This window comes from Sylvia atricapilla, chromosome 7 (assembly GCF_009819655.1).
Source record: "Sylvia atricapilla isolate bSylAtr1 chromosome 7, bSylAtr1.pri, whole genome shotgun sequence".
In the NCBI taxonomy this organism is placed as follows: domain Eukaryota; kingdom Metazoa; phylum Chordata; class Aves; order Passeriformes; family Sylviidae; genus Sylvia; species Sylvia atricapilla.
The window spans coordinates 5,235,876-5,250,067 of record NC_089146.1 but is presented as its reverse complement, the minus strand read 5'-3'; the positions used below and the strand labels follow the sequence as shown (position 1 = coordinate 5,250,067).

At 37.8% G+C, this 14,192-nt stretch overlaps 1 protein-coding gene across 3 annotated transcripts in view; it reads left to right on the top strand.

Annotated features, from left to right (window-relative positions):
• The window catches only part of DIP2A (disco interacting protein 2 homolog A), a 79,521-nt gene that overhangs the window by 22,661 nt on the left and 42,668 nt on the right, over positions 1-14,192 (top strand). For all 3 annotated transcript variants that reach the window (XM_066322479.1, XM_066322478.1, XM_066322480.1), the window contains exons 2-3: positions 1,516-1,587; positions 9,530-9,649. In XM_066322479.1, the coding sequence (XP_066178576.1) occupies positions 1,516-1,587; positions 9,530-9,649 (192 nt within the window). The remainder of the gene's footprint in view (positions 1-1,515; positions 1,588-9,529; positions 9,650-14,192) is intronic.

The following is a 14,192-nucleotide window of genomic DNA, read 5'->3' as shown; positions in this document are numbered from 1 at the left end:
TGACAGCAGCTGTGGCCCCGGTGTACCAGATGTGGCAAAGTGGCTCTTTTTGGAAGAAATGAGGGATCACAAAAACCCCATATGATGGGTGAATCCCCCTGAGGCTCTGGGGGCAAGAGAGGAACAGTTGTCAGGGTGAGCCCCACCCCCAGGCTTTGGAGAAAGGAACAAAGCCCAGCTTGGCTGGGCTGCACAGCTCGACCTGCCACAGTGCTGCAGAAAGCAACAGAGATGCTTTTGACTTCGTCCTTTGCTTAACCTCATTCAAGGAAAGTCCTTCCAGTCAGCATTCCAGCAAAAATCAAAGGATTTCCAAGTGCAGCACGATGCCAGCATGTGAAGGTCTCTGGTTTAAATAGGACTGTCTTCAGTGCTGCCTTTTGATCAGTGCTTCCATGGTTTACCTGTGCACTTGGGTGATACCTGGCAGAGGCTGAGCTGTGCACAGGGTTGGGGTAAGGATTATGTGGAGCATTTTTGAAGCTGTGAGAATTGATGTCTTCACTGAGCTTACAGTGCAGCACATTTGTGTGTAAGGTACAGTTCTGATCCTTGAAGGATTTGCTGAGCTTTAGTCTTCCAAATTACTGCTGGTTTAAGAAAAACTGTTCTTCTTACTGGTGCTTCTTGTCTATTGGATTGGGTTTTTTTTTTCCTCCATAACTGAAAATGATGCATCACTTCTGATGTCCTTTTCCTTTTTTCATAAAAAGTGTAGTTTGTCATTTTGACCACCTATTCCCAGGCAGACAAATCTGCTTGGGCATTTGTGGTGCTTTGTTTTAGTTTGATCTGAATCTCATTTTGATATTATAATACAGTAAATATATATAAAAATTATATTTCTGTGTATTCTTTCTGCTAATTTTTTCCACTCAAGAAAAATGATAATTTCTGTCTTGTGTCCAAATTTTATATGTAATATTCACATGGATGTATGAAGAAAAACTGGCAGAGTGTAGTTTGAAATACCTGCAATGATTGAACCACTTCAGGATGTGCATTTGTTTTTCTTACCTGTTTTGAACAATGTCTTTCAATTCCCATTGCTTGTTTTGGGAGCGTGTCAATAGCTTTAAATGATGCATATTCACTTGGATGGATGTTGGGGATGGCAGAATGAGATTACTTTGGGTCTGTCAGTCTCCTGTGACAAGGGGTGAGGCAGATATTTGAGGAAATGAAGAATATTAAGAAAGAAACTTAAATGCTGTCCTTATGGATTAAAGAAAGTACTTGAGAATCATTTAAAAATACGGAGTAAGAACTCTTCTGTGTAAAATCTGACTGAGTAAAAGGGATTCTACTTGGCCAGGCTGAATCCATATACATATATATATGTGTGTGTGTGTGTGTGATTAATGCCTTTTTTGTTGTTGCTTTTTTTCCCTGCATAGTTCACTTGTTTGCTTTGTTAAACTCTTTCACCAATATATTGCTGACAGAATGTGCTTGATGCAAAGTCTTAAATGTAGAATTTCCAAACAACCTGTGTTTATTTCTTCTTTTCTTTAGGAGACATCACTCAGAAAGGATATGAAAAGAAGAGGGCAAAGCTGTTGGCACGGTACATACCACTAATTCAAGGTGAGAAACTGCGTGGAAGTTACACCTTTGTGCCAAATCTGTGAAAATACAAAATGGAAAAGTTTTCACTAAATAAACTGGATGAATTATAATAGTGTTTGATATGGCATGTAACCAGCAGTGGGAAAGGCTGTCACAGAGAAGTGCAGAGCAAGGAAAAAGCCTGAAATATATTTTTTTATAGTTTTATATGAAATGTTAAAGGGTAACATTTTTGTCAGCAAACTTCAGTTTGACAACTGTGTCTGAGACTTTAAGATAACTTTAGAAATGAATAAAGTTATTGCTAAAAGCAAATTGGCTGCTATCATTAGATGAAAATATTCAGTAGTCCTCACTCTCATGCTTTAATGTGCTGTTTTTTGCATTCTCCCTGTGCCTCACTTCATTCCCACACACTCCCTCACCCCCTCTGTTGCTTCAAAGTATTGACTTATTTATTATAAACTATTACTTCAGTAGCTGGTTATTATCAGATTTCATCATCCACAGGAAAAACCTAAGTGCCCAACTTTTTTAAAATTTATTTTTATACTAGGACATTCAGGCTTAGGGCTATTATGTTGCTACTGAGCTTTAGTGTTCTGTAATCCCCCCAGTTTTCCATAGTTTGACAGATTTTAAGGTAAGGGAAAATGAGAGGAAAACCAAGGTGAGTGGAAGCAATAATGAGATACTCTAAACTGAGACAGTGTTGAGCAGTCAGAATGTAATCTGGTGTTTCATCATGGGGGTTCTTAGCAAAGGTTTCTTTTTTGTGGTTTTGGTTTTTATTTGGGTTTGGGGTTTTTTTTAAGAATAGATGGTTTTCCCTTAGCAAATTTGTAATCTCTGTAGGCCAAGCAGAACCAAACTCATCTCTTCAAAATGGCTTGTTCCTTGCAAAAAACAGTTTGAATTTTTAGGATGACTTTGGCAGTCAGCAGCAAGTTCTAGCCTCACCTGCCACAGCTTCTCCTCCTTAACACCATTTTTCTGGAAAGAACTGTCTCAGTTTTCTGTTCAAAATTCTGTTCAAAATAGTCCTCTAACTCAGCTTATTTAAAGATTCTGAGACCAGATGAGGTATGGATTTTGACTGAACATTTACAATTACAAATATTCTGTCATGCACGTTGTCTCCTAGAAAGTCGTGTTTTAATCTCTCATCACCTTTGTTTTACTCTGCCTTCACTTATTTCTGTTGACAGTGGGCATTTTCCTTTATATTTTTTCCTTCTCAGCTCTCAAAAGGCTGTTTGCACAAATATTCAAGTGCTGAGCTCTGAAGCATAGCTTAGACAGCTCCAGTACTTTGTCTGCCATACTTGTGTTAAAGTAAGTTTAGATTTTCAGCTGCTTAAAGATTTTTCTCCTTGTTCAGCTGTATTTTCCCTAATCGCCTTAAGCAGTAGTTTAATGAGTCAGCAAATCCTGTGGTTTGTCCTACTTGCCTCATACCACATTTTCTAATACCAGATTACCTGATCTTTTTCTACCACTTCTGCCTAGTTTAGCATTAAGCTGACAGAAATCTAGCTTTAATATGCTAAAAAAAAAAAAAAATAGACTGTCTGCCTCTTAGCACAAAGAATGATGCTCTGGCAAAAAGATAAAATTTGCTTAAAACATGAAGCTAGCTGCCTGTTTCAGTTTCCTGGCATATGTTCCATTAACCCAGTTCTAACTTGAAATTTCCCTAATTGACACAGCTTCAGCATGGCTCAGAATAGTGTGTGGGTGTCCCAAAGGCTTTGAGCCTGCAGAAATTTTTTATCATTAACAATTTAATTGCAGCATTCCTGATAGGATTCATAAGGTTCAGTATCCATCAAGCTTTTGCAGATTGATCAGTGTCAGCATTTTACATTTGTTGAGTTCTTGCTCTATGATTTGACATCCCCAGGACCACTAATTCATGTCTTTCTACAGCTTTTTGTCTTCAAAGTGTATTTGCATGGCCATAGGTTTGAGTTCTGGAAGTTTAACTTTCCCTGTTACCTCATCAACTGCCCCCTACAAACTAACCATGTGGAAACTCCTGCTCTCTCAATGACCATGTGAAATGGATTGAGCTGTGTTCTGCTTCACTGTATGGCTGAATCTGTGGGGAGCCAAATCATTACCCAGTGTTAAACAACCCCACAGAGGGCTCGGTGAGCAGAAGACAAGTGGCTGCAAAGCACATTTTCATTTAACAGGAAAATTAAGCAGAACACTTTGTGATTCAAGAGTCTAATTCCTGTCGACTTTGTATACATCCACACTTTAAAAAGTAATGTAAAAATTCCAAAGAATACAAAAATTGTTTTGTATTCTAAAATTCTAAATCTGCAGTGATGAAGAGTTAGTGGAAATGTAAAGGTGAAACTGTGTAGTTTTATGAGAATAATAACTAGAATGAGTTATTTTTCACTGATCCAACCAAGTGCACTGTGCAAAATCAAAAACCAGTGTTAAGTAATAGCAAGCATCAAAGAGTAATTAATTATTTTAATGAAGTAAAATTAAACAGCCAGTAATTGGCTTCCTCAGTCAACCTCTGCATGCAAATTACAGATAAAACTCTGAGGAAATAATTAATTATATCTGTAGGCAACCTGGCATGCTGCATGGTGAAGCTTCTGAGTGATGGATAACATCACATACATGGCAGAGAGTGATTTTGAATGTGGTGTAAAAACATTCAGAAATAACACAATAAAATAAGTAGCATTTACAGTGAGTATCCTGTCCTGATGGGCAGGTGATGGTCTTAAGCTTCCTTTCTAACACCTCAAGTAAAACTGCTGCCTTGTGATGGTTGTTTCCTGATTATCCTGATTTCTTATTGATCTTTTTACAGCATTACTGGTTATTTTCAAGTTGCCTCTTTGGCTGTGCAAATGAGATTTCAATTGCAGTTAATATCCTGGTGCTGCTTTACAGAGCAGTCCCTGGAAATTATTACACTGGATTTAGTTAGTGCTAGATAAACACCTTGGTGAGTGACTTCATTTCTCCTCTGGTGAGGAGAAATGGTCAGAGTGATCCTACTCTGAAATTATTTTCTTTTATTATTTTTTTTCTTTTTTCTTCCTTAGCATTTCTACTCCAGCAAAATTGAAATGTTTACCATTTTCAAACTTCCATTTTAAGGAAAAATGATAATGAAACCTCCTCTAATTTTGGTTGCAGCTGGTATATCCCATACTTCTATTTTTCTTACATTTTCATAGTTTTATGTCTCCGCTCTCAGAAAAATGTTTCTGCTGTTACCAGGAATACATATGGATTCTATTCCTGGCTGGACCAGGTGATCTTCAAGGTCCTTCCAGCCTGAGTTGCTCAGTGATTTTGTGCAACTGTGATTTTTTGTTTTTATGTCTTTGTGAGTAAGAAGTACCCACAAATCAGCCTCTCATTCAATTAGAGTGGGATGAGTTTTGCATGGCCCTTTTGCACTTAGTGCCTGTAGTTCCATCTTTGGGAATGGGCAACTTACTCTGGTCTTGGATCTACAAAAGCTTCTCAATTTCTTATAATTTAAAGGAAAAATATGTAAGTATCTTTCTTGGTGCTATGGAGTTAAAATTCCTACTTTAAGCTATGGATATAATGGCCAGGATCAAAGGATGTCCAAATTTTAATTGGCTAATTTGGTTGGATCTTGGTGCGCTTGGTTTAAATGAGATATGTGAAAATGTAATGTGTTCACATGGGCCAGTTGAAAAAGCAGTTTATAGCTTCATTGTTCACAGTTTGTCAAAATATCAAGAGATTGCTATTCCTGTGCTTTTGCAATTTAGTGCACATCCTTTTACAGTAGGAGTGCTGGGCTGCTTGTGAAGCACCTCCTGAACTACTGCTTAAAATGGACTGTTATTTTGAGAAATTCAAGTTCTATCTAATGCCATGTAGGTGTTCTGCTTACCAGTCTGTCATAGTGTCTAAATAAATGTGTCTCTTGCTTGTGGGTGTTTTCATTGAGCTGGTTTAGTCAGTGTTTGCATTCTCTGAATTGGATCCAAATCCTGACTTGTATTTGGGTTCATTGGATTTATAACAAGAGTCTTCTATGCTTTTGTGTTCTTTGCTGCTGTTTCATGCCTCCTTGAATGGAAAGTGTTAATGCCCTTAAAATGGTTTCATAGACTTCAAGTGGAAGCTTCTGAGCTGGAATTTACTTCCTTGAGTAGAGGAAAATGTTACAGAATCATGGAAAACTGTCAAACACAACGCATGTGTACAATGCCTTTTGTTAATATTATTATTAATCTCTTTAATTTCTAATAGCTTATTCTGGGTAATAAATTACATTGGGTAAACCTTTGTTTAAGTGTGTGAACACTTAGTTTTGGATCTTAAAGACCCAAAACGTGTGTACAGCAGGTAGTATGTTCTGAGCTGGGTTAGGACGGTAAAGGATGAAAATACTGAATTGCGAACTTGAGTAAGGACTGGTTACTCAGTAACTGCCCCAGAGCCAGACCTCTACTTTTTGTATTTTCTGCCTTGTCATACCCCTTTTCCTTTCTTTTCACACTTTGAACCTGGCTGCTGTCATTTCTTCCTTTCTTATTTCCAGACCCAGTTCAATAGCTGCAGAAAGACTTGATAATATACAAAGAATCTGGAGTTTCCTCTTTGGCCTCCCTCTTCTCCTCTCCTCTCTACAGAGCTCTTTAATACATGATGTTTTAAAAATATGATCTCTACCTACCTGATGTCTTCAGCTGCACCTCCTCCCCAGTGATCCCAGCAGAGAATCTTCCTTGTCCTGGCAGCTCTTCCCTACTCTTATAGTAAAATCATTTTTGCTTGTATAAATGAAAATTGTTGGAAATGTCAGCATTAGTCTTGATTCTCCAGTGCTTGTGGATGGACAAATACAGGAATAATTCAAATATTAATTTTAATTTCATCCTGTAGAAGCAAATTGTTCAGTTGGAACAAACAGCCTCTTTAAGGTGACTTCATCCTTGCCAGCTTTGTGATAGTGGATCAGGGGCCTTTAGTACTTGTCTTTTCTGCAAAGGTGTTGGTGTGAGTGGGGAGACTTAGCCTAGTTACCCATCTGCTTTTGCTGTAGGCTAAGATAGTGATTTGCATAGTGGGAGAATAAATGAACAAGCTCACTAAGCTTGTGGAACAGCATTTTACCAGCATATAGTTATGTAGCCTGAGAGTCAGATGCACTATCTTACTGTTTTTACCAAAAGGTGACATTTTTCAGGTTCATTGTTGTTATTTTTGCACTATGATATGAAACCTACTTTGAGAAGGCAAGAAGGGAGTCTTAATTTGAAGGAACTGAGTTGTGGTTTCTGACAGTGCCAAGGGTTTCATGCCTTATCCTAATTTAAAGGGAACTTCTGAGATTCACTGATACGTACTTCATCACAATAACTCTGATTCACAAAAATCTGATCTCTGAGAGGAGGGGGAGTGTTCTGGTTTTGGAGTTGCTCATGCATTATGTGTGGTTACTTCTTCCCTGCTCCTCCTGCCCCCAGTATTGGTGTGGGCAGTGCTCAGGTCGCACATGACTCAGGACATCCCAAATGCAGGTTGTCATCTGCTGATGGGTTATACCAGTCAGCTCGTTTTCCAGATTGTTTTCCACCCACAGAGGATCACAAAGTGGAAAAGGGCCTCTTACAAGTCCTGATTTCAAGGCTCTGTAGTTACTACAAGAGTGCAAATGGGAAGAGTAAGGAATTGGGAAGAGCATGAATCTCTTTTTCAGCTTACAACTAACAGCCCTCCTGGAGGAAAAGAAATGGCACACCAAAAACAATTCTGGCTTTCTTTTGCCCTCTTTTTCACCCAAGGCCTCTTTTGACAAGATCACACAAAACTGATGTAGGTATGCTGTTTTCTGAAAATTTCTTAAGTAGTCTTAGTTGAGGGAGCCTCCCAGCCCAGCTGCCTGTTCTCTTTTGTACCATTGTAGTTACCACGTTATCTGTTTGCTTGGCTCAGGCTTAAGGAGATGACTTGTCTCAATCTTTTTAACAAAATCTCAAGTTGTTGTTTATTGTTTCCAGGTGAACAAATCCCCCTGGACTGTTGACCTGTGATTATGGAAAACTTGTGTTCGAGTGAAATGTGGAATAGAATTCTGGAGTGTTTTCACCACTCTGACTATCAGATCTGTTGAATCAATTCACTTGGCAGACTACATTTGTTTTTCTCTTACAAACAGAATTCTGCTTAAGTGTTTCAAGGAGTGCTATGTCTGTGTATTGGTTAATATACATTCTGTTCTGCTTCATTGAGGACACTTTGGTTTCTTTGCTGGGCTGGCTCAATTTTTCCCACTGGAGAATGCAGTTGATGTTAGATATTCTGTCATCTGCTTTAAAAGCTTTACATTTGGAAAATAGGAAAAATTAGGTGATAATGTATTTGTTCTGTATCACAAATTGTAAGAGAGAGGAGCATATCTCTGGAGTCAGACTAATTTCTTAAAATTTATATCTGTGTGAATTATTAAATATTCCTTTATTCTTCTATTATTTGGGCTCATTTTTCCCACAGACCCGTCCCTGAACCCGTATGTAGCTCAAGGTTGCCTCTTCAACATCCAGAGGTGTTCACTGTTAGCTGCAAAAGGCAGTGGGAAAGGGATTATGGAGTGCATTCATCCAAAGGTCTTAACAGATACCTAAGGAAGCTGGTATATGGTAGTTTTTCTTGTCATGAAGATGATATAGCACTTTCCCTGAGGATATTATATTTAAATAGAGTATTTGAAAGTTCTTTCTCACCAGTTGGGGTAGAAATGGGATACTTAATGCAATTACACTCCTTATGTAAAGACTCTATCTTACTGAAAGACCTTCATAAAATTGTCTTATAATTCCTAGATTTGTTAGTAATTGCCAATTTCTTTCCTGATACTCACTGTGTAACAAAGGGAGCAGAAACCCCATGAGAGAGAAAGGAACCTTTTCTTACTTGTTAAAGTAAGATCTTTCCTTGCAAAGGAACTGGCCCAGATTCCTCTGGAATGATGTCTTAAGTTCAGTGAGAGCTGCTTTTGGTAAATATTTACATTTTGGAAAAATGGTTTTCAAAATACTTTGTTTCCAAATTGTGTTGTTTTCAAAAGACTTGGGGGCAGGTCGGAAAGCAGAAGCTCAGAAGGAAGCACTGAAATGAAAGATATATATTCAACCTCCTGTGGTATAGGGGCTGAGTAAATACAGTGAACTTGATGCAGCAGATGTTACATGGCTAAGGAAAGTTTCTTGTAAAACACAGCATTAAGCTAAATTTATGTTAGGATTGTGCAAAAAACCCTCCAGCTGCATTGGATTTTTTACATTACATTTTAAAGTGTGGATGTATAATAAAATTGCAAATGGAAGTTCCAAGTCCAAATCTATATAGTCCTTGATGGATCAAGAGGCAGCAGGGAGTCTCCTCATTTTGGGGATTGGGAAGTGATAGTGGATATTTAATGGTTACTGTTCACTCCTTTTTATAGTGTAAAATTGAGATTCATCTTCCTGAATATTAGCCAGCCTAAATGTAAGCAACTCCTCTGGGTTATCTAGGGCCCTGTTCTAATAAGTGCAAAGCAAACAGCCAGAGAATGGTTCAGTTCCTCTAATTTTTGTTACCTTGTATGGGGCTGGGAAGATCTGTCATTGTTTCAGGAGTACATAAAGCACTCAGACGACCTGGGTTACAGCAGGAGCTTGTGCACCACTGAAGCTGACAGTAATTCTGTGTAAATATCTGCAAAGGTTTTATTAGAGAATTGCAGCATTCTTGCAAAATGTGAATCTTCTGAGTGTTAAATGGGTATTGTTTAAGTTGAATTAAAATGCAGGTAGAAGATGAGCCCTTTTTAAAGGTACTGTCCTGAACCAGCTGAACTTGTAAGTGTGGAGGGTAGTGAAACAAGGTAGACATGGGGAGCAGATACTATATTTGCAAAGTTGAGTTTGTACTAAAATAAGCTGTGTTTCAGGTGTGGATCCATCCCTGCAAGCAGAGAACAGAGTCCCAGGCTCTTCCCAAGCCACTGCTGGGGTATCCAAACAGCAGAAATCCCGATCCACCAACTCCAGGGACGAGCGCTTCCGATCCGGTAAGGGACAGAGACACACCTGAGGCATCACGTGTCCTGAGAGGAAAAGTGCACCTGAAAAATGGTACCTACACCTACACACAAAGCTGGAAGTGCTTGGAAGAAGGGAAGAGATAATTAATGTCTTTCAAGTATCTTTTTGTTTTGATACACGAGTGGTTTTGTTTGAATCTAGCCTGGAGGAAATGGAAGGGAAAGAGACTGTAGACCTGTCTTCTGTGGTGAATTTTGCCATGCTCAGCAGTTTTTTCATATCTGCTGAGAAAACAGAATTGGGTTCCAAGTCTGTAGAACAGTTACTTAAGAATTTTGAAGACTACAGTGTGTGAATTTGGGGGATTTTTTTGCTTGCTTGTTTGGGTTATTTTGTTAAAGCAAGGTTATATATTTATTGTAGCTTTCTTTCAAATATTTCCTGGTTTAAAACAAGTGCACAAAAAAGGGAAATGTCACAATGGATATTTTACTTCGTTTTAAATGGACACCACAGTGTCAAACCTGTTTTGGAAAATCGTGTGAAAATACTGATATCCTCATTGCATCCTGTTCCCATTGTTACTTTTCAGGTGGTTGAAGTGCACCATTTCCCTGTGAAATTCCTTGTCACAATAGTGAGGAAAAACAGGTGTTTGGAAATATTTCTCTCCTAAATACTTTTGGACTTCTAGCTGGATAGTTTTCTATTTGTTGTCCAGGGTAATTCCATGTCTTGGGATTGGGGATGAGCAGTGCAAGTGATTGCATGCACTGCACATCCTTAACAGAAGGCTGAGCTTGGGTCACCTTGTCTTGCCACTGCTTGGGCAGAGTGGTTATTGCATCCTACTTGCCCTGCTGATACGTAAAACCTCCAGAGTTGGAGCAGATGTGCCTTGTACATTCCTTAGGGCTAATTGAATGATGAATGAGACTTCTTAAATATTCTGCAGGTATATAGAGACTCCTGGGAAAGATGCCTGTATTCAGCTACACAGAGAAGAAACTTCTGAATGCCAGGGAATATTGCATAGTGTCATAATTAGCTAAATGACACGTTTAAGAATACTTTAAAGTAATTATTAAATTATAGAAGTATGTTATAGAAAATAATTAGAGCAAGATAGGCCATTGTTAAACTAACAGAAATAAAAATATGCAAGAAGAGCACAGCTACAGCAGGAAATCTTTGGGAGGTAGTCCTTGGTTGGGACTGCTGTGTCCTTCTGTGGTTTCATATCACTGCTTCCAAACTAATTTTTCATTAAATATTTCTGCCTAGAACAAATTCTTAACTTAGAAATTTAGAAAGTTCTTAGTTGCAACATGCATAATTTGATTCCTTTCTCCCATTAGTGATACATGACAAGGCCTAATGTGCTCAGATGATATCAAAACCAAATAGTGACAGTTTTGTTTGACTTGGTTTAGGTTAAACTTATTTAGGTCAGTGCAAGGAAATGTAGATACAGCTTTCAGATGCCAATATCTATTCCCCTTTTTCCTTTGTAGTTAAAAAAAAATCCTCTTCAGATTTACTGCTTTAGTGATTGGCTTCTTTATCTCAGCAAAGACATAGATATTGTTGGCTTTTTTAAGTTCCCTGTGTGCTGACACACTTTGACTGTTGTGAGGGGTCACCAGCTTCAGCCTCCTTCCCTCAATCTCATACCTTACTTATTCTTTAGGCTGTTACAGGGAGGGGAGGTGTCTTGTTTCTTCTTTTTTCTTTCCTTCCAGTCTTCATTTCTTGTTTTCCTTTCTTCAAATCTCATCAGTTCTCCTATGTCTTTTTCAAGACTAGCTGATGAGGGGAGAATGCAGCTTTTCCTAGGACAGCATCTCTTTCTGGAGCAATTATAGGTACTTTAGAACCATCAATGTAATTTTACTTAAAATAAGCAAGGAAGTGAAACAACTTTTTCTTTTTATACAATTAATCTGTCGTTTACTCTCTGTGAGAACTTTTTTAATAGTTTCACAGAAGAGTTGTGTATTTAAATGAACTGTATGTTTTTATCATCCCCAGATATTTGTCTTCAAACAGTAAATATTATCAAAAAAATTCCAACAGTGAGTACTGTTGATAAATACAAGCCAGCTGTCTAGGCTTCAGCTGGAAGAGTATTAATTTTCTTCTTAATACTGGTACAGTACTGTGTTTTGGATTTACAATGAGAATAATGCTCATGCTGTATTATTCTTGTTCTAAGTCTATTATTATTTTTATTATTATATTTTCATTTTCTTCAGATATTATTGTTCATATCTCTTCCCCTGAATTATACCTTCTTCCAGGTCCTCTCCCCATCCCACCTAGATAGTGTTTATTGCTTTACCTGTTGGTATTTTGAAATCCATGAGCAGCAGGGACACTTGTCAACCTATAAATATCATTTTTTTTCTTTGACTGACCATAGAATTTCTTCCTTCTCTGCCTAAGGCAGAGACAAGAACCAGAGGCTGATAAATGAGCAGAGGCTACAAATGGGAAAGAAAAATGCTCTCGTAATAGCCAGACAGTTTAGAAGCTCTAAGAGTTCAGGTGATTTATAGTCCACAAACTATTTTAGTTTTCCTCCCTTAACCTTTCTTAAGAGTACGTGGAAAGAAAGAAAATGAGAATAGGTACAAAGAACAGGAGAGAAGATTTTGTGGTTTACTACAGCAGAAGGAGAAAACGTTTATAATAAGTTGTTAACTGTTGATGGTTGTTTGCAGCTTAATAAAGTGCAGAAGCTTAGAAATACTTCTCCAAGACTTTTTCTTCTGCTTTTGGATGGTATTGTATGGGTTTTTTTCCCCTCACTTTGGTACATATATTTTTTGTGTTAATGAAATGCTGGGCTTGTTGTTCATCACTTCCAGTGATCATTGTTGAGCATTCGTGATCCCTTTGCTCAAAAATGTGACACATTTGGTCTGATTATGAGTGTTTAATTCCCTGAAGAAAACTGAACTCCACAGTTCATGGTGAATCACTTTCACAGTAAATTTTTAAGAATTTAAGTAACAGACAGTGGTAGAGAGCTTCTTTTTGCAATTCCAATACCCAGCTAAAATTTAATTTATACAAATTTATGAAATTTTGTACCCTAAGCATTCTGCTTCTTTAAAATAATTTCATTCCTTTTACTTCTTTTATTGAAATGTGTTTCATCATGTAGGAAAGCTCTTAAAGCAAAAGTGGAATAGGAACAAAGTGTTCCAGGGAAGTGAAAGCAATTACTTCATTGATTTGGATGAGAGAGGATGTTCCTACTCAGCTGATGTCCAAGGACAAGATATTATAAGAAATATTTCAAGCCAGGAATAGATCTTAATGAGTATAGAGGGAATGATGAGTTCAATTGGCACTGTAAAAATAAAACATGGAACAGAATAAAAATTCATCCTGACTGTCTCCTGGTTGCATTTTTATCAGATCTAGCCTGTTCCAGGTTTTGGGATGGGAGTTAGGACTAGAGGAGGAGATGGTGGTGATTTTGCCCTCTGGAAATGGAATAAAAAGTAGTTCCCATGCTTGCTCTTCCACAAATCTGTGTGATGTTATGACCTGCCCTGCTCTGCTTTGTTAAGAAGCCCCAGCACACCCTTGCCTCCAGCCAGGCCTTTCCATTCCCCAAATGCACAACTGCCTAAGAACACTTTCATTTTTTTTATCTGCCACATTATTTAATCACTTAATATATTTATATCCAGACTACAAATATTATATGTTACTTTGCTCTTTGGAGAACCTTTTATGCAGAAAAACAATTAAATGTTCCCCTGCTTCCTATGAGGTATTAATGTAACAAAAATGTCTTTTAAATTGTACGTAGATGTAGGGTGGTGGAAGTGGATGCATCTCACAGTTATTGTCTTTGTAGAAATGTGCCAGCTTGGTTTTGACTGGAAGTTTTGCCAAGGAAATATGTCCTACAGAGTGGCCATTTTGCCTCTACTTTTAAGGCTGCAAAAACAGCCTTAATTGATGTCAAATCCTCCTTAAACTTTCTGGAATCTGGTGACATAAAAGGTTTGCTTCTGGGTATCTGTGGGAATAAACTTCACTGGTGGACAGCTACACCTAAAACTAAGGATCAGGAGAAACCAAGACTTGGCAAAAAGCCTAACTGTGGGAATGAAGAAGGAGGCAGGCAGACATTAGAAAAGGGTAAATTTTAATTTATAAAATATCTATTATTAAGTCCTTGATGTGAAGGACAGCAGCAAAAATTTGACAGGGGGCTGGGGTAAAAAAAAAAAAAAACGAAAAAAAAAAGAAAAAAAACGAAAAAAAAAAAAAGGTTGTATTAAAGGATAGAGATTTTACTGTTTTTTTTTTTTCTTTTTCCTTCTTAGTATTTTTCTCCCATAACAACATCATCTTTGAACCTCCTGTGTTGGTTGCACAAAAAGCTCTTCTTTGAGATAAGCATCTACCTAGTACATTCCTGAGTCTTGTAGGAACACACAGGTGGGATAGTATTTGCATGTATACATATTTTAAATACTGCTGTGAACAGATTATCTGTGAGGAGCTGCAGCCTGAAAAGTGACGTTGTTGCTGTGAAGAACTGGT